Source organism: Hippopotamus amphibius, chromosome 10 (genome assembly GCF_030028045.1).
Source record: "Hippopotamus amphibius kiboko isolate mHipAmp2 chromosome 10, mHipAmp2.hap2, whole genome shotgun sequence".
NCBI classification, from domain to species: Eukaryota; Metazoa; Chordata; class Mammalia; order Artiodactyla; family Hippopotamidae; genus Hippopotamus; species Hippopotamus amphibius.
Window position 1 is genome coordinate 11,336,384 of NC_080195.1, and position 19,922 is coordinate 11,356,305.

At 38.0% G+C, this 19,922-nt stretch overlaps 1 protein-coding gene across 1 annotated transcript in view; it reads left to right on the forward strand.

The window, feature by feature from the left end:
* TENM3 (teneurin transmembrane protein 3) overlaps nucleotides 1–19,922 on the forward strand; it is a 592,830-nt gene that overhangs the window by 394,928 nt on the left and 177,980 nt on the right. The window contains exon 5 of the mRNA XM_057696894.1: nucleotides 13,899–14,136. Within this exon, the coding sequence (XP_057552877.1) occupies nucleotides 13,899–14,136 (238 nt within the window). The remainder of the gene's footprint in view (nucleotides 1–13,898; nucleotides 14,137–19,922) is intronic.

Here is a 19,922-nt window from a genome sequence, read left to right on the forward strand (position 1 = left end):
GCACATGGGCTCAATAGTTGTGGCTCACGGGCTCTAAAGCGCAGGCTCAACAGTTGTGGCGCGTGGGCTTAGTTGCTCTGCGGCATGTGGGATCTTCCTGGAGCAGGGATCGAACCCGTGTTCCCTGCATTGGCAGGCGGATTCTTAACTACTGTGCCACCTAGGAAGCCCTGAAATGAAGTAATTTTTTTTACTCTGTGTTCCTTTAAATGTTTTACATGTATAATGTAAGATGCTATGATAAGGTTTTTTAATTACCTTAAATTTTAAGTATTTATAACATACACTAATATGTTTCAAATATTATAATATCATATAGTACCTGAAATAGGAGAATTTTAAAACTAAAAAACTTTAGAATTCATTCTATGACCCCACCATACCCCACCACCACCACCATTCTTTGAAGAGGAGAAAAACTGAGGCTCAGAAGTTAGTTAGTTTATATGGGATTATGTTTAGTTAGTTAAAGCAGGTACTCAACCCTATGTCTCCTGTTTCCTTTTCTAGTATTTTTTCTTCTGTACCAGACATTTCCCTTGTGATAAGGAATATGTTATCTGAAAAGAATAACACATTCTGCATTATTTGGAATATTCAGTTTGCTTGTCTTATTCTTTATGAGCCACTTATCACCTAGTAATAGCTCTGAGTTGCCTTCCAGCCTGTTCTTATCCACATTACAAATATGTGTTTTATTTATATCATACCATATACTCCATTTCAAGTCAATCAAATTTAATTGCACTAAAATCAAATGCCCATTAGGAAATCATAGAGGAGAGAAAAGTGTTTATTGATTGTATGTCAGCAGTTCTTCCTTGTCAAGATTGGGGCAGATTCTTCCTTTTTTGCTTACTCTCCCAGGTGAATATTTTTTAATGGGTAGAAGAATATCCGGAAACATATACTGAGATGTTTTGAAAGGTATTTAGGTCCATTTTTCAACGCATATATAAGTTTTATGCAAGTTTTGGTAAAAGAAAAAGATGGTTAGGGAAAACTAAGAATTCTGTAGAGGATAATGTGTCAGTGCATTATTAGTGTTAAGTATATTGAAAGAGGAATTATTTTAAGAAGCAGAAGATAGCCGTTTCCATCTGTTTCCACCCACTGAAGTAGGTTAGGGTGCTTGACATTTTAGATTAAGTACACACTTTTGAGCAGCCACCATTGAAGTGAGAATATCTTCAGTGAGAAGTTATTGCCATTCAAGAGAACTTACTTTTGAAATAACATGTAACCCACAAAAGCTGCTATCCAATAACAAAAAAGAGAATAGCAGAGATCATTCATATGAAATGAAAAAGAGAAGAGTAAATGTATTGATATATTCTGTATAATTTGACATCCATAGTGTGATATTAGGAACTTTGTAGAAAGCTGTTTAGCTCCAAAGAAAACTCTATTCTTACCTTCTGAAACTCTCTCTGAATGTATTTTGAGCTTTCTTTCATTCTGTCTTCTTTCGTCTTTGAATTACTCTCTCATATTTAAGAAGTCTTGGTCTTTCTGATGCCATCTGAGTGATTTTCCCAGATCTCTTTTCTAATTCACTGGTACTCTGTACAGTTGTATCTAATATATTGTTTGAAACACTCAGTACCTTTCTAACTTCAATGGCTGCATACACATTCTACCTTTTTTTTTGTAACGGCCTGTTCTTTTTTCCTCATGTCTTATTCTTATTTCTCTCTTTTCAATCTGTAATCATTCCAAACATACTTGTAATTTTACCTGATGGCCATATCATCTGAAGTTTGGGAGGATAAATTCTTGCTTTTTATTTTGTCTGTAGGTGTTGACTCAAGATACATAATTTTCTCGTAAGTTTTGTAATTTTAGACTGTAACTTCATCGAAAGTAGGGTTTTATCTGCGGAAATCCTTTGTGACTTGGGCTGAGAGCATACTTCTTCTAATCAAGTTTTGCATTTGCTTCTTCTGGGTCCTTGGGGGGAGGGAGGCAATGTGGTTGACCAGCACCACTTTTAATGTTAATTTCTTGGCTTCTGGTCCCAGAACTATGTTGATCATAAAAGTTTCAACTTTATACTCCAACTCCAGAGAAGCCCAGGCCACTGGCTGAAATTTTTAGGAGTCATTTTCTTCCCCATCCAGGTTCAAGACAGAAGAGCAAGATTCCTTATTGTTCTTTCTGCAATGAGAAGGTTTTTTAAGTGAGGATATAGTACTTTAAGGGTCCAGGCCATAGGTAGGAGTCTTAGTAACAGTTGAGGCATGAATTCTTGACTCTTCCTTGTACATTGAAATATTACAGAAAGTGGCAGTCCTCTCCAGGGAAGCTACAGTGTTGGCTCACATGCACTCAATGATTTTTCTCTCCCCTCTGTTTCTGGCCCATCCTTTCTTTCTAATTCAGTTATATTAACCTAAAGTTCAAGTTCCACTGGTGGGCTGAGATTGTTGGCTGTTCTGTTCACTGCTATATCCTGATTGCCTAGAACAGAGTCTGGCAAATGTTAGACAATAGATACACTAAATGAATTAATCCGAAAGGTTTATTATATTTTACCCAGCAATTCTGGATACTTTTGAGCCAGGGAGTTTCTTCTAATCCTCATTTCAAGGAATGACCCTGAAGAAACTGAACCAAATTCTAACTCAGTAAGTACAGTAAATCAGTTCATCTGTAGTGATAAAATAATGCCTTCTGGCCAGTACACATCTTCCTTTTACATCTTCTTGTTTATCTTTAAGATTTTTCATACTCAAATATCTTTATGTAAATAGCCTTACAATCAGTTGTCTGATGAGGAAGGTGATTAGAGCAATGTTGTTTCGTATATAGTATTTTATGGTTTTGAAAGCACATTTAAAATTTTCATTTGATTTGCATGTAACTGTCAGAAATCTTTAAGTGACAGGTAATCTGTGGTGACAGTTTTTACACAGTGCCATATTTTAACCAGAGGCTTACAGACGTATGTAAATGGACAATTCACTTTCAAATACTTAGCTTGCGTGAGAATCACTAGGTAAAACAATGAACCAGAGGAGCAAGTTTATGTGAGAGCGATTTTCTGAGTGAGTTGAGGTCTCTCTTCTCCAATTTCCATTATACCATTTCTTATCTTATTTTTTTAAATAAATTTATTTATTTATTTGTTTATTTTATTGGCTGTGTTGGGTCTTTTTTTGCTGTGTGCGGGCTTTCTTTTAGTTGCAGTGAGTGGGGGCTACTCTTTGTTGTGGTGTGCGGGCTCCGCATTGCCGTGGCTTCTCTTGTTGCGGAGCACAGGCTCTAGGTGTGTGGGTTTCAGTAGTTGCAGCACATGGGCTCAATAGTTGTGGCTCATGGGCTCTAAAGCGCAGGCTCAATAGTTGTGGCACATGGGCTTAGTTGCTCTGCGGCATGTGGGATTTTCCTGGAGCAGGGATCGAACCCATGTCCCCTGCATTGGCAGGCGGATTCTTAACCACTGCACCACCTAGGAAGTCCTCTTATCTTATTATATAGTGTTGGGGGTGGAATGGGAAAGGAGAAGAGAAGAAAGCACCTTGAATATGTAAATATTTTTGCTCAATTTGGGCTCCACTGAGTTGTGGTATGACTAAGAAAACATATTTTCTTAATTCAAATTTTTTCCACATGTAAGGAAAATTCTGGCTACTTAATTTTTTTATATCAATATCAAATAAATGTCTGCAATAAATATGATATTTTCTGAGTAAAGGAGATATTTTTAAATATAATTTACTACTTTCAGTATCTAAAATACTTTGTATTTGTAATATACACCTTTCCTAATAGCTCCTGAAGTGTAGCCAGATGTGGGAGGTGTTGTTTGCTAAGTTTACCATTAGAAAATTAAGGGAAAGCAACTTCCATAAGGTCACTGAGTTAGTTGATAATGGAACAGAAGATTAAGCTAAACCTGAGAATTACATTGGGATTTTCAAATGCAAAAGCTAACTATGATTTGGTCCTTGCATACTTGGAGCATCCACTCCAAGCTCTGGTCACTGGCAGCATCATATACAATAGCCAAGAGATGGAAACAACCCAAGTGCCCATTGACAGACAGTTGGCTTAGGAAGATGTGGTATATATCTATAATGGAATATTACTCAGCCTTAAAAAGGAATGAAATATTGCCATTTGCCGTAACATGGATAGACCTAGAAAATATCATGCTTAGTGAAGTAAGACACAGAAGGACAAATACTATATGATAGCACTTATATGTGGAGTCTAAAACATAACACAAATGAATCTATATACAAAATAGAAACAGACTCACAGGCATAGAAAACAAACTTACCGTTACCAAAGCGGAAAGGGAGGGAGGGACAAATCAGGAGTATGGAATTAACACATACAAACTACTACACATAAAACAGAGAAGCAACAAGGATCTACTGTATAGCACAGGATATTATACCCAGTATCTTGTAATAACCTATAATGGAATAGAATCTGCAAAAAAAAATTTAAAAATAAGCTGAATCACTATGCTGTACACCTGAAACAAATGCAATATTGTAAATCAATCATACTTCAGTAAAAAAAATTTAATGTGGTAATAAAATATACAGTAGCAAAGTGTTTTATAGGTTTTGTTTTGGTGACCTGTTTTAAGAAAGAGGTGAGTTTCGCAGAAAACTTCAGTATTCTTTGAGACAGGTGGGAGAAGGTAAGGATACAGCCAGGAGGTAAAGTGAGAATGAATGAATTTTGTGGTAGAGAAACAAAGGCTTTAACCCTTTGCTAATCCCCAGTAAATGGGCTTGGCTCCTTCTAAATGTTTGTCTAGTTCAATAAGGTCTGTGTATCTTTTTGTAAACTCCTGGGGGGCCAGCACCAGAGTTTATTTGTATATTCAACCTGCTGTCTTTGGTATCCAAGAGTTCTCAAGCCACAGAATGAAGAATGCGTCTCGGGTTCTCTAGTAGTTTGGTCAAGTTAAAAATGTTTCTGTTCTTTCCTGTTTCTCTCCCCTCCCGCCAGCCTCAACCCCTCTCCTTCATCTCCCCACTCCCTCCTTCCCCCTCCCTCCACCTCCCTCTCTCCATCCCTCCACCTCCCTCTCTCCATCCCTCCATCCTCATCACCCTTTTTGTCTTTTGTTTGCAGACTCCACTCAGACTGCAAACAATTATCTTAAAGCAGCACAGCTATTAGCCCCTAGCTGCTATCTCCCTTCCAAAATAGAGTGTTTCTTCCCTGGGGGCATTTGCAGCCAGCCCACCTCTGAGTTGCAGAGGAGGAAGAACAGGACAGAAAAGGGGAGGGGCGGGGTGGAACAAAGCCCTAGGAGTAGCCTCTCAAAGAAAGTGCCAGCCCCTTCTCCTCCTCACCTCTCCTCTCAACCTCCCCTTTCACTCCCTCCCACCTGGGCAGGGGCACACGTACACTGTGGACATACACCAACACAAAGGTATTTGTATCTCCCAGCAGCTATTATTTTCTCTCCCCGTGTTCCTGTTTGAAAGTCCATTCCCACTCTGGTCCCCAAAGAACACAGCCCAAGGCTGCGAACCAGAGAGAGCTGGACTGAATTGCACCTAGCTGTCTGGAGGCTGCCTGGAATGGCTTCTAATTAAAAACAAACAAACAAACCAGCAAATATGCCCAGATAGGTTTAAAAAAAAAGTTCCCTTTTTTTTTTAAAATTCTTGACATGATTCGGTGGTCATAGTAGATGGGGAAAAAGAGACTCCCCTGAACTTCATGACTAAGAGATCAGAGTCCCTCTTCTCTGGGAACTGCCAAGACAGTAGTTTATTTTTGATTCCTGTGACATTTCTGATTCTTGCTTTGTTGCCTGTTAAAGGAAAGGCGTTTCCTCTTCAGAGATATTGGATAGTGTGTTCTTACTTCTTGTGAGAATAGTATTGTTGCGGACAAGGCTCTTGAGTTACTTTGTTTTCCCTCATGGTGTTCTGTCCTGAAGCTGGTTATTTCTTCCATTAACAAGTTGTCTTTTGCACTTGCTGTATGTCAGGCCCTGTATCTTTTAGATTCCTTCAAATAAGCATTATAAAATAAAGGAAGCTGGGAGAGGTATGCAACTTATTGGAGAAAATATCCCATGAAAAATAAACCTCACTGATTTGTTGTCATTTGTCTCTATGGCGCCCTCTACCTCAGTGGTTCACACGGCCCAGTTGCTCTCCAGGAAAGCTGGCAGTTTCCCTTCTTCACTGCAGCTCAGTGAATATGCCTTCGTTTGCTTGCAATTGGGTTTTATAAGTTGATTACACTGGAATCTACTGCATTGTCACGTAGCTTTTTGTGGTCTAATAGTTGGCACACCTTACTGTGTATCTTACCATCCAGGCTTTTACCCCAGGGTGATAGGTTTAATGGGACGACTTTCAAGACTCTCTTTGGTGCCAAAGAGCGAAGCAAAACGAGCAAAGTGTAGTCTATCTGATATTTATTCATATAATGTGAATTTGAACAGATATCTGCTATCGTTTGTGTTCAGTTTATCAAATAAAAACAAGCAACTGTCAGGCTGTCGTGAAAGTTATATGAACAGTACGCATTTGAACGAAGAAAAAGACAGGCTGAAAGAAACAGCACTAGTTAGGTACAATATATATAATTTCTGGTAAGCATAGTGCCAAGAATTGTATTTTTTTAAAAAAAGTAGGGAAGACTACTTGGAAAAATAACCTACATCTTTTCTAAAAGATCTAATTTGGAGCATTTTTACTCATAAGCTTTAAAATATAAGGAAAATGTACTATATTTGGCAAACTATAATGTATGTTTTAAGTATTGTTTCATATCATATATATTTATATCATACATTCTTATATATTTTCTGTAATCTTTCCATTATTTGCACATCTTAAAAGGTAGATTTTAAATATTGGAACATCTGCCATGATTCAAAACAAATATTCTGAAAAAGCAATTTCTGTAGTGAGTTACATAGTACCCTGCCTGGATGAGATCACCCTGCCACCCGCCAACGTCGTGTTATTTCATATCGCCAATCATTCAGCATATTTTTAGGAGTCTTTGAAGTACAAGGCTTAGTGAAGATACTGAAAAATCCGAAGAGCTTTAAGTTAGAGTCCCTGCCTTTCAGGATCTAAGAATTTAGTTGGGGAAATAAGACGTTTGCAAATTACCTTACAATTAAAGGCAATACAGATGTATAACTGAATCACTTTGCTGTACACCTGAAACTAACACAACATTGTAAATCAACTGTATTTCAATAAGAAAAGAAAAGAAAAGACAATATGAGCAGGCTCCACTTTTTACTTCAACTCTCCCTTCATTGATTTCTTCACAAATCGTCATTCATTCGACACATATTTATTGAGTATCTATCATCGTGTGGTCCTTAGGGGTCAAGGTGACTCTCCATAGAGTTTTTTTTTTTTTTTTTTAATATGAGATTGAGGTTCTTTTTTTACTTTATTTGTTTATTTATTTATTTTTTTGGCACACGGGCTTAGTTGCTCCGTGGCATGTGGGATCTTCGTGGAGCAGGGATCGAACCCATGTCCTCTGCATTGGCAGGCGGATTCTTAACCACTGCGCCACCTAGGAAGCCCTCCATAGAGTTTTAACAGGGAACATGAAGCCTATAAAATGAGTATGATACAGAGGGGAAAGTGAAAAGAGCCGTGGAAAAGAAGGATAAAAGAATCTAAGAAGACTCAGAGAAGAAATAACTGATTTCTACTTGAAGGAAACAGAAGGGGAGGTCATCATTCTTAGAGCCTGAAACACACAGGGTTTGGAAATAGGATGATGGAGGAAAATGTCTTTCAGGCAGAAGGCACTATACAGAAGTGGAAAGCCTTGGGGGGTATAGTGGGTACAGCAAGCTTGACTAGAACAAGGACATGTCAAGAGGATTCATGGGGGAAACGTTTGCAAAAATATTTGAGGGGCTATCTTGAACAAGTATCACATTCGCCTTTAGAGTTAGTTTTATGTTTTATAGGCACTGGGAAGCCTTTGGACTTTTCCAGGAATAAAATGACACTCTTAGAGCTATTGTTTCAGGAACATTGAACTTGGTGGCTCTGTGAGGTCTTATCTAAAACTTTTTCTCAAGCCTATGCAAAGCCTGCATCAGTGGGTTAGCTTAAAGCAAAGGCTGCAGGTGATGTTTGGGTTGTTCCTGTGTTAGTCTGCCCGCCTGTATTAGATTCTAAGTGCTGGTCTCCAAGTCTAAACCCTGTTCTCTGTTTTCTTGTGCCCACTTTGAACCTTGGTCATAAAATTTTCCCTGGATATCCGTCTTCCTATGAGATTAAAAGAGTGTTCTCTCTATTCTCAGTACTTTTCTTAAGCAAACGTTTTGATCTTAAAAACGCTTCAGATCATGTAACTGATCATATTTCCCTGTTTGTGCTTTCAACAATGTAATTTAGAGTCAGATTTGTACCCTATTTTAAAAATGTGTAGGACTATATATATACAGCAGGCATTTTGTCCACTCACCTCATATCTGGCTTTATCTTATCTTTCCCACTTTCAGTTTTCTTGTGTTCTGTCTTCCTCTCTGTGTTAAATTTTATTTTATCCTGTTATACTTTATAAACATAATCTATCTTGAATACGTTGGTAAAAATAAATACATACTCCAACTACTTCTCACGTCCTGTAAGCCGGAATCTCTAGAACTAGCATCAACTTGCAGCCGAGTCCTCGGATTTTGCTTCTGTTGTGGTCTGCTGCAGAATTTAAATTTCTGGCCATCCATCCCGTCTTGCTCAGACTCTGCACTTATTCTGTTCCATCAAATTTTAGATTGAACCTAGCTTTCATTACCTGGATTTGTTTTATCGGTAGGCCTCCTAATTAGGTAGGCAAATCAAAAGAGGTTTCAGCAGACAGAACACACAGTGTGCTGAAATAACCTCAGGCGACTGGAAGAAGGAAGGATCTTTGCATGGTGTCTTGTACCTTGTAAGTTCCTGATACATACTTGTAAACGAATGAGTGAATCCAGAGGAAGCAACAGCAGAAACTAATTAGTTTCGAAACCTTAAGTGGACATTTTTAACCCACTATTTATATTTTGATTTAAGAATAAGAATCTTCCAGGAACTAACACAATGTTATCACTCAACAATCCTTTAATAAAAAATCAAATCTTTTTTAAAGTTAAAAAAAGAATAAGAATCTTAAATCCAACGTATTGAAATATACGATGGTAACAGGTCTTCCATCTTCTCATGTTTCACTAACAATCAATATTTATAATGCTTTACCATTTATGCAGTGCTTTCACCTGTGACTGACTCAGCAGATCCTTGGAATGGAGAAGCTTGATAAATGTCTATGGGATGAATGACTAAGTGTGTGACTAAATGATTGAATGAGTGCATTTCATTGACTCTTTCGATTGCACTGATACCTGGATGGGACAATAGTATGGTATCGTTCAAAAAGTTCGTTCGGGTTTTCCCATAAGATGTCATGGAAAAACCCAAACAAACTTTTTGGCCAACCCAAACATTTCCCATGTTACAGATGAGGAAACAGAGGCTCTCTATCATGATGACTGACAGAGGAAGGAAGGGAATTCCGCACCCTGACTTCTACTGCACTGCGCTTCCCTTGACACAGTATACTATCTGAGGTATCCTTTATTCTGTGTTACCTGTCTATAACATAATGCCCTTCTTTCATGGAGCTGTACTTAAAAACATGCAGTCATCTGCTGCTTTTTACGCACAATCTTAATACTTGTCCTTTTGAAACGTTTCTGTTTTTTCTCTCTTTGTTACGAGGGCGACCTCGTCTAGGCCCTCATAACTGTAGCTTATTTTATATCATCTTATAAACAGCTTCTTCAGATGTTCGTTAAAGACATCTATAGAGATTCTAATCATATGCACGGATGCTGGGAACAACAAAGCTCATTTAGATAAATGATACCTGAATAATAAATCTTCCATGAATTTTATTTTATTTTTTAATTTTATTTATTTATCTATTTTGGCTGCATTGAGTCTTCTTTGCTGCGTGCAGGCTTTCTGTAGTTGCGGTGAGCAGGGGCTACTCTTTGTTGCAGTGCGTGGGCTTCTCGTTGCAGTGGCTTCTCTTGTGGCGGTGCTCAGGCTTCAGTAGTTGCGGTCTGTGGGCTCAGTAGTTGTGGCTCACATGCTCTAGAGCATGGGCTTAGTAGTTGTGGTGCATGGGCTTCAGTAGTTGTGGCACATGAGCTCAGTAGTTGTGGCACATGGGCTTCCTGTGGGATCTTCCTGAACCAGGGATTGAACCCATGTCCCCTGCATTGGCAAGTGGATTCTTTTTTTTTTTTTATTTTTTTTAACCATCAAATTGGGTAATTTTAATATACCTCTCTCAGTAGTTGTTAGGTCAAGCAGACAAAAAATCTATAAGGACAATGTAATTAACAGGCTTGATTGGACATATATAACCCTGAAAAGTAATAAATAAGAAGGATTTTTTTTTAATGTTTCCATCTTTTTTTTTTTAAGCTCTTTATTGGAATATAATTGCTTTACACTCTTGTACCAGCTTTTGAGGTACACCAAAGTGAATCAGCTGTATTTATACATATATCCCCATATCCCCTCCCTCCTGCGACTCCCTCCCACCCTCCCTGTCCTGGCCCTCTAAGGCATCACCCATCATCGAGTTGATCTCCCTTTGTTAGACAGCAACTTCCCACTGGCTATCTATTTTACAGTTGGTAGTGTAAATATGTCTATGCTACTCTCTCACTTCGTCCCAGCTTCCCCTTTACCCCCCCAACCCTGTGTCCTCCAGTCCATTCTTTGCATCTGCATCCTTATTCTTGCCCTGTCACTGGGTTCATCAGTTCCTTTTTTTTTTTTTTTTAGATTCCGTATACATGAGTTAGCATACAGTATTTGTTTTTCTCTTTCTGGCTTACTTCACTCTGTATGACAGTCTCTAGGTCCATCCACCTCATTACATATAGCTCCATTTCATTCCTTTTTATGGCTGAGTAATAGTCCATTGTATATATGTGCCACATCTTCTTTATCCATTCATCCGCTGATGGGCATTTAGGTTGCTTCCATGTCCTGGCTATCGTAAATAGTGCTTCAATGAACATTATGGTACATGTTTCTTTTTGGATTATGGTTTTCTCTGGGTAGATGCCCAGGAGTGGGATTACTGAATCATATGGTAGTTCTATTTGTAGTTTTTTAAGGACCCTCCAAACTGTTTTCCATAGTGGCTGTACCAACTTACATTCCCACCAACAGTGCAGGAGAGTTCCCTTTTCTCCACACCCTCTCCAACATTTGTTGTTTCCAGATGTTTTGATGATGGCCATTCTGACTGGTGTGAGGTGACACCTCATTGTGACTTTGACTTGCATTTCTCTAATGACTAGTGATGTTGAGCATCTTTTCACGTGTGTGTTGACCATCTGCGTATCTTCTTTGGAGAAATGTCTATGTAGGTCTTCCACACATTTGTGGATTGGGTTATTTGCTTTTTTGGTATTAAGCTGCATGAGCTGCTTGTATATTTTGGAGATTAATCCTTTGTCAGTTGCTTCGTTGGCAAGCATTTTCTACCATTCTGAGGGTTGCCTTCTTGTCTTGTTTATGGTTTCTTTTGCTGTGTAAAAGCTTTTAAGTTTCATGAGGTCCCATTTGTTTATTCTTGATTTTATTTCCATGATTCTAGCAGGTGGGTCAAAAAGGATCTTGCTTTGATGTATGTCATAGAGTGTTCTGCCTATGTTTTCCTTTAGGAGTTTTAGAGTGTCTGGCCTTACATTTAAGTCTTTAATCCATTTTGAGTTTATTTTTGTGTGTGGTGTTAGGAAGTGTTCTAATTTCATTCTTTTCCATGTTGCTGTCCAATTTTCCCAGCACCACTTATTGAAGAGGCTGTCTTTTTTCCACTGTATATTCTTGCCTCCTTTGTCAAAGATAAGGTGCCCATATGTGCTTGTGTTTACTTCTGGGTTCTCTGTTCTGTTCCATTGATCTTCCTTTCTATTTTTGTGCCAGCACCATACTGTCTTGATCACTATGGCCTTGTAGTATAGTTTGAAGTCAGGAAGCCTAATTCCACCAACTCCGTCTTTCCTTCTCAAGGTTGCTTTGGCTATTTGGGGTCTTTTGCGTTTCCATACAAATCGTAAGTTTTCTTGTTCTAGTTCTGAGAAAAATGCCATTGGTAATTTGATCGGGATTGCATTGAATCTGTAAATTGCTTTGGGTATGGCAAGCAGATTCTTAACCACTGCACCACCAGGGAAGTCCCCTTCCATGAATTTTAAACTGTTTTTTCTTTTTTTCTCACACAATTAAAACTGTATGTGCTATTTTAACCCTGCCATTCCTTCAAAGGCTAATTTCACTTTGAGAATTAGATGCCCGTAATTTTTCATGAGCACCAAAACAATGGACCAAGATTTCTGTAGTTTCCAGTAGGGGAGTCTTCAAGAACAGTGACTGTTCAAGGAAACAGCTCTGTTTCATAGATTTAGGTGTGATCTATGTCCCTCATTTCAAGACTAAGAAATTATTAGCTGTTAAATGATATGATATGCATTATTAGAGGCTACTGGAAATATGTAGTAATTACTGATATTATATGCTTTGGGAGGAGTTATTTTAATTACTGTACCATGTAAAGAGGTTTGATACTATATATTAGAACTATTACGCATTGTGTATTCATTTCATGCAACCAGAATTACAATGTTAGACTGTGTAATTTGGCTTAAGAGTCACTGCTGGAGTTCGTGTTGTAGATGAAAGATAGTCCCTGTGTTTCCTACTCTCTTTTAATACGCGCATTTGTATTAATAGCATGACTTAATACATCACTTTAAAATTATATTGCACTTTGAACTGCATTTAGTCAAAAATTGACATCTTATGTGCGCAGAACCATAATAAGTTTAGCATTAAATTAAAGAGTCATCTGTCTGTTGGCTAAAATGTAGTATTTGTGAATTCTAGCATGTCCAAAGCTAGGTAATGAGATTGAGAAGTGGGTCTCAGATGTTCCATCCATTTGTGTATTTTAACTTATGACTTATTAGCTTTAGGGAATTTTTTCCTGGTGACAACCTACTGTTGTGTTTATATTTTGAAGTTGCTTGGATCCTTTATGATTCTGGTTTAGAACAAAATATTTGTACCACTGACATAGTGGCATGAGTTGCTCTGGTCACCTATGACTTACTCCAGAATGTAGTTCTGCTGCATACTGTGAAATTGGAAAATCTGTTCTGTGTGTGTTCTAATGGATGTAACGGTCATTAAGTATATGAGTCTTCTGACGTTGTAATCAGCTGTGATTCAGTCTGTTAAATATCCATGAAACAACATCTGCTTCACAGAGTGACCTTCTGCTAAAGAATACTTAGCGTCTATTAGTAGATCATAGTGCAGATCTGCCTTATTTGAAATGCACTAAACTAGAGTAGTCTACTGCTGTTTAGCCACTAGCTTGTAATAATTTATTGCAGTTAAATAAAGCTTAAAAAAACTCCATTAAATAATTATAGGGATTATATGCATTTCTAAAACCTTTGTGTTCTACTGAAATTACCCATTTAATTTCAGGGTTGGTCTGTTAAAAAAAGCTGAAATCTGAAGGCACGTTAGGGGAGCCTGTCAGATGCTGTTTTCTGTAGGTGTTAATAAAACCAGATGAAAAAAAAAATCTGAAACAAATTAAAACCAAAAGCAATTTTACCATCTGTTGTATATTAATTAGAACTTTGTGTATCAAGGGTAAACTTGCTCTTAGAGAATGTCACTGAACACCCGTTTAATAGAATAATCTGCAAATGTATTAGGTTGTGAATTTATATGCAGGTTTTAATGCTAATTCCTCTACAGTGGATCCCCAAGAAATTGGTAGTGTGTATAGATGTGTATGTACACGTACACATGTATATAATGAGTTTCCTTCTCTTTTTTCAGAGCAACCTGCAAACAACCAAGGCCAGTCCACCCTGCAGCCGTTGCCACCTTCCCATAAGCAGCACGCTGCCCAGCATCATCCCTCCATCACTTCTCTCAATAGAAACTCCCTGACCAATAGGAGGAACCAGAGTCCGGCCCCGCCGGCTGCTTTGCCCGCCGAGCTGCAAACCACACCCGAGTCCGTCCAGCTGCAGGACAGCTGGGTCCTTGGCAGTAATGTACCACTGGAAAGCAGGTAAGTCCTGAATTAGAGACTTTCAGAGTATTTGATTGTTAGGACTACACAGTGTACCTGCGTGGGGAATGCATGTTTGACAACAGTCAACAAACTGTATTTTTTAAATATCTGAAATGGAAAGATAAACTAGTCCAACCCTTTCCTCACTGAGAGAGATTTACCCTTCCTATATACTTTCTGTTTTGTCTTCTCTAGAAACAGTTCCGGATTATTGGTACTCTTTTCACTGCTGGGCCGATGAACTTTCCCATCCTTTTCTCACATTTTGTAGCCTACGAGCGATAAGAATAAATGGCTTCAGTGAAACTTTTGTTTACTACCCATTATTTTTCTTGTCTACAGATTATCAGGCATGTAGAGAAAAAGATGGAAATATAAATGCGATTCCCAGTCCCACGATTCAGTGATTATTTTGAGCATCTACTTGGTTCTAGACATCCCTGCTTTCACAGACTCCATTTTGTCCATGACATCCTAAAATCATAGTGGACTCCCATGGACGATGCTTCAGCATGAGTCAGATGACCATTTGCTAAGGGTATTTTAGTTGTCTGCAATATGAGGGAGATGGGACCTTGCAGGTTCCTTCCAGTATTATTCCCATTCATGCTTGGACAGTTCTATTAGGAAGTTCTTCCTTTTGATGAACTGAAACTCCATTCCTGAAATTTCCATCCTCTGGTCACCATCATGCAGCTGAGAATCTGTAACTGTATGAAATCATTTTGCCCCATTTCTGCACCATGGCCGGTGGGCCCCGCTCAGGCTTCACTTCCAGGAGCTCAGTGCTCTTTCTCTGATACGTACTGGTGTTTCAGTGAGGTTCTTAACAATTACAACTTCTAGCACAGCTTGGCCCAGCTTAGCAACCTTCTCACACAAGAGTGTAGATCAGTAAGAGCTCTTTTGAGCTAATCCATTGGCTTCTTCCTTTGGCCTTCCTCCTTCAGCGTCTCCTTTGTATCACGTATCACACAAGCAAAGAGTGTGCCGTCCTACCTCATGGGTCTCCTGTTGGCAGCTTTGCAGCAAAGTGCCCCTAACACTCCTGTTAGTATTTATTTCTTCCCTGCCCTAAGATTCCTATAGGTTCAGAGAGAAAGACTCATCACCACATAAAGCCAGAAACCAGAGGACTTGGGACCTCCTGGGAGGATGTTCCCCCAAATGCCCTACCCAGTAGAGCCCTTGGCTAAAATCAGCATTTCAGTTAGCTTCTGGATGAAGAAACAGATCTCACGATGAATAAATTGCTATTTTTTTTTTTTTGCCATTAATTGCATGATCTAAAGCAATTCTGCCCTGCGGATGAGCAAGCAGGAGATCCTCACAGCTGGTTGTCAACAATAAAAATCTTTGTCTTTTCTTTTACTCTTGACCTAAGAACAAGTTTCCAAAGAACCTTTGTCTTTTTATCTATAGTGTCAGCCAAGAGTAGCTGGGTTTTATTGTTTACTTTGTATTATTGAACACTCTTCTGGGAGAAATTAGAAAGTGGAGGAGAAGCAGGCAGACAGCAGATTTCTTCACTTAAAGACAGAGTCATGTACACAGATTTTTTTTCTTCCTGAGGTTATTGGCACAGAGCTAAATTTACCCAGTGTCATTAATTAGCACACACCAAACAGCTAATCAACACTGATTCACTATTGTCATTTGGAAAAAATCTTATTAGGAAAAAAGTAATTTTCCAGTTGAGTCATCAGATTGAATATGGATAATTGCATTGTAATTGACAATAATTGTTTTGACAAATATTTATGAAATATGCCAAGTTAGGTCATCAGAAATGTGTTTAAGAGATGTGGTAATTGATACAAAGCCTCAAAAACCGGTGATAGGAAAGTTGGTATTCCTTGAAGCCATGTCTTATAGTACAGTTATTTGGAATAATTGGGAGGAAAGATACGGTGTGTTCTTTTTATTCCTCATATTGTACTAATGAGTGTTTGTTGGTGGGAAGTTAGGAAAGAAAGTAGCTTTTTAAGAGGACCACCCATGGTAGCTGTATGTGAAATTGTAGCTGATTTCTTTAAATTCAGACCTATAGGAAATCACTCTCAGGGTGATTTCCAAGCCATACCATTTGAAATTCCATTTCAGAGCAATACCATTAGTGAACCATCAGTGGAATTACATTTTTTAGTTCTGTGAATTGACATAGAAAAAAAAATCTACCAGTTGATATTCTCACACACATGTATAGAAAGTATAATGAATCTAAAAATTGCACATCATGCTAAAATTTTTTTAATCTGTAGTATAGTTTTGTTATTTTCTCCTTTTTCAGTGCTCACATCTTATATTACTAATCAAAAGAAATGACATTTCAGCTTGCAGGTACTCAGTGAATCAACCTAGGCAGTGGTGTGAAAACTTCACACTGTACTGACACAGTGCCACTGTGGTTTCTTTAATAGTCTCACTTGGTTGGAACTCTTGAGGTGAAGAACCAGTCTTATTTATCATTGATTTTTCCTTTTTTAGTTAAGGTTCCCTGTTGAGTATGATTCTCAGTTTCAACTGTATTAACAACTTTATCCAGACTTGCGTCTGCCTTTAACTATTTTTTTAATCTAGTGTGGAGTTTCATCTTTGGCAATTATTGCTATTTATACATAGACTCATCTTACTGACTGTCACTTTTCTGAAGCTGTCATTTAAAGGATATAAGCTAGAAAGATTGAAGTTCAGTTCTGTGTAGATAAGAATCTCTGGTTTTTTTTCTCTTTGTCTCTTCCCCTTTTCTCCTTTCAGCTTATACTGATAATAGCTGGTTACAAGTGACAAGTAATAATCCATGAAAATCTCAGTCATTTGCACCTAAACTAGGTACAGAAGACATAAAAGATGTGTCCTATCTGTTTCAATGTAGCTTTCATTTTGATTTATTAAAAAGCATTTTTTCCCACCAGCAGTTTCTTGCTCCCATAAAAGTCTTTATTTCCTTTCTCTAATGAATTTAACATTTGCTTCTGCTGGAGACAGTTGATATTGTTGTGTACTGTACATTTCTACCCAGTAAATAGAGTAGCTCTGGTCTCCCATCTCCAGTGAATTTCAGATCTAGAGTCACATCAAGATCTGAACAAGCGTTTGCTATTTATAAGCATATTCTTATTATCTCATCATCTCCTAAAAATAACAGTCAGAGCCTAGGTGGAGCACCAGTACTTGCTTAGAATTTTTCTGAAGACTCCTTTTCTTTGAGCTCAGTATTTCTTATCCTTTGTGTAATTCATTTTTAGGGCATCTGATAGCCTGTAGCTCATCCTTTGTTTACTTTATACTTCAGCTGCTTCAGTACATAATAATAGCTGCTACCAGAATATAGAGCAGCTGAAGAAAAGCATACACTTGACTCAGGATAGCAGCAGCACTTAAAGGTGCAGTACAGAGGCTCTCATTGAGAAGCCTGACCTTCAGCAATTGTAATGTTAATTGCCTGCAAGTTCCTCATTTATATATGTGAATTAAGTAGCTTAGTAGTTACCTATTAGATGTTAACCAAGTGGTTCATGTGTAGCTATTTAATAAAAGATTTATTAAAGTCTTGTTTTATTATGAAGTCTACTTTGGCATTGATAGTTCATTAGCTATGTTCCCATAGCTTTTTACCTTGTAGCTCAGTAATGCTTCACTAATTATTAATGTATGAAATTGCATATTAAATTACCTTTTTATTATTGCATTTTTAATTTAAATATCGAGATGTCTTGGGCTGCTTTAATGTGAGATCAATGGCTTCATCTTTAAAAAAAAATAAAATACCTAAACAGAAGAATGATTTACTAAAATAAGATATTCTCCTTTTTCTCCCCTCTTTTATCTTCACTCTAAATGATTCTAAGGAAAAGGAAAGACAGTCAGGTCTGAGTCAGCCTTGCCTATTGGAAGTCTAGGCAGCAATGTACACGTCCAGGCCATACAGTACCAGGGGAAAACTTTCCCAGTTGAAAAATTGTACCTCCACCTATGAGCTGATACCCAGCTACCTGGAGCAAGGTAGTAGGTAGTGAGGTCCTCCGTAATTAAAGATACAGCAGTAAGTGAAAGAGCCCTGGGAAGGTAGTCCACGGACTTACGTTAAGTGGCTGATGCCATATCCTCCTGTTAAAGGTGGTCTGAGGACACCCAAGGACCCCTTTGGGAAAAGAGAAAATCACAAAATACGGTAAAGAGAGGCAAAAATGAGGAAGCTAAGGTTACTGAACATAAACTTCAAAATCAGATGTGGGCCTGGGCTAAGAATTCCTTATTAATCTTTGAGAGTCTCGCCATCTCCATTTGTTTAAAAAAAAAACAAAGAAGCCTGTAAATTCATCTAAAATTACCTACTAATAGTAAAAAATCAAAGGGATTCCAGATCTCTTTGAAAGATTTCACCTTTAATAACTTACGGTATTTGTTCAAAGGCCCGCAGAGGGATACGTGTGTCCGCTGTAAGAGTAACAGGAAGACAGAGGAATGTGTGAAATAGGAGGATTTGCTAGGAGGTGTTTATATTTAAGACTTGTTTCAATTTGTGGCTTGAAAATGTGTCTCGATGAGAGGAGGATAATTCCAGAAACTGTTGTAGTCCTAGTTCAGTGCCTGTGTTCAATCACAACCATGCATCATCAAACCAGGACAATATGAGAGTGAAAGGGGACTGTGAACAGTTCCACTGGAACTACAGGCATAAACTGGGGCTGCTCTGAGCAGAGGCATATAGTTACCCTACTTCGTTTTATTCCTAAGTGTAAAGTTTCTTTGTAAGTTCAAATTATTTTATACATACGGTAAATAATAAGAGATCAAGTGAGAGGCAGTGGAAAGGCAGCCATCGGTTGAATACAGGTGTGACTCCTACTGTAGAAGTTTTTAGTTTCTGTTGCCAACTTGTAGCAAATATTTAACCCTGTCACCCCTTCGCAGAGAAAGCTTCTCTTGGCCTCCAAAATATGTAACTCCTAGAATGACACATAAAATGGTATCTTTATTTTCATCTCACAGGATCAAGAGAACAGGAGGGGACGCTGTATTGAAGTCAGCGTGTTGAATGACCGTTTGTTTTTTCCAAGAAGTTCAAATTTAATTTCTTAAATGTAGACTGTTAAAGGTACATCATAGACTAACTAAAAATGTTAAACAAAGATAAATTTTGATCCTGGTTTTACTCAAAAAATAAACATCCATGTGTCTCTGGCAGCATTATAATTTGGTTTCTGAAACCATTCTCTTACACTGAAAGAGACCTCATTCTAAAATAAAGTATGAGGTAAAGATTCAAAGATGATTACTAAGTGAAAGCAAAAATATCAACATTTTTAAATTCGAGATTGCTACCAACCAGCTGTAATGCTATAGTCTCAACATGGTTATTTAGCAGGCATCATGCCAATAATTAAAATGAAAAAGTAGGCTGTGGGCTGATTGCAGCTCTAAAATAAAGGTCATTCCCAGGAGGCAATATTGATACATATATTCCTGAATAAAACCTAGTAGATCTCATAGAGATATAAACGCAGCTTGGCATCATGAGATGTGCTTTGCAGTCAGACCTGATTTTTCATCATAGATCTATCATTTGAACTAGCTATGTCATCATCTACAAATTGTTTGAATCTGAGATCAGTTTCCAATGCAATAATAACACCTACTCAAAATCGTGTTGTATTAAATGAAGTAATGTAAACAACGTGTCTGGCACAGGATAGGTGCTTCATAAAAGGTTTTTCTAAATGTGACCAAACAATAACAACGACCATTGCATAGGATAAGATAACCTAATTGGTTAATAT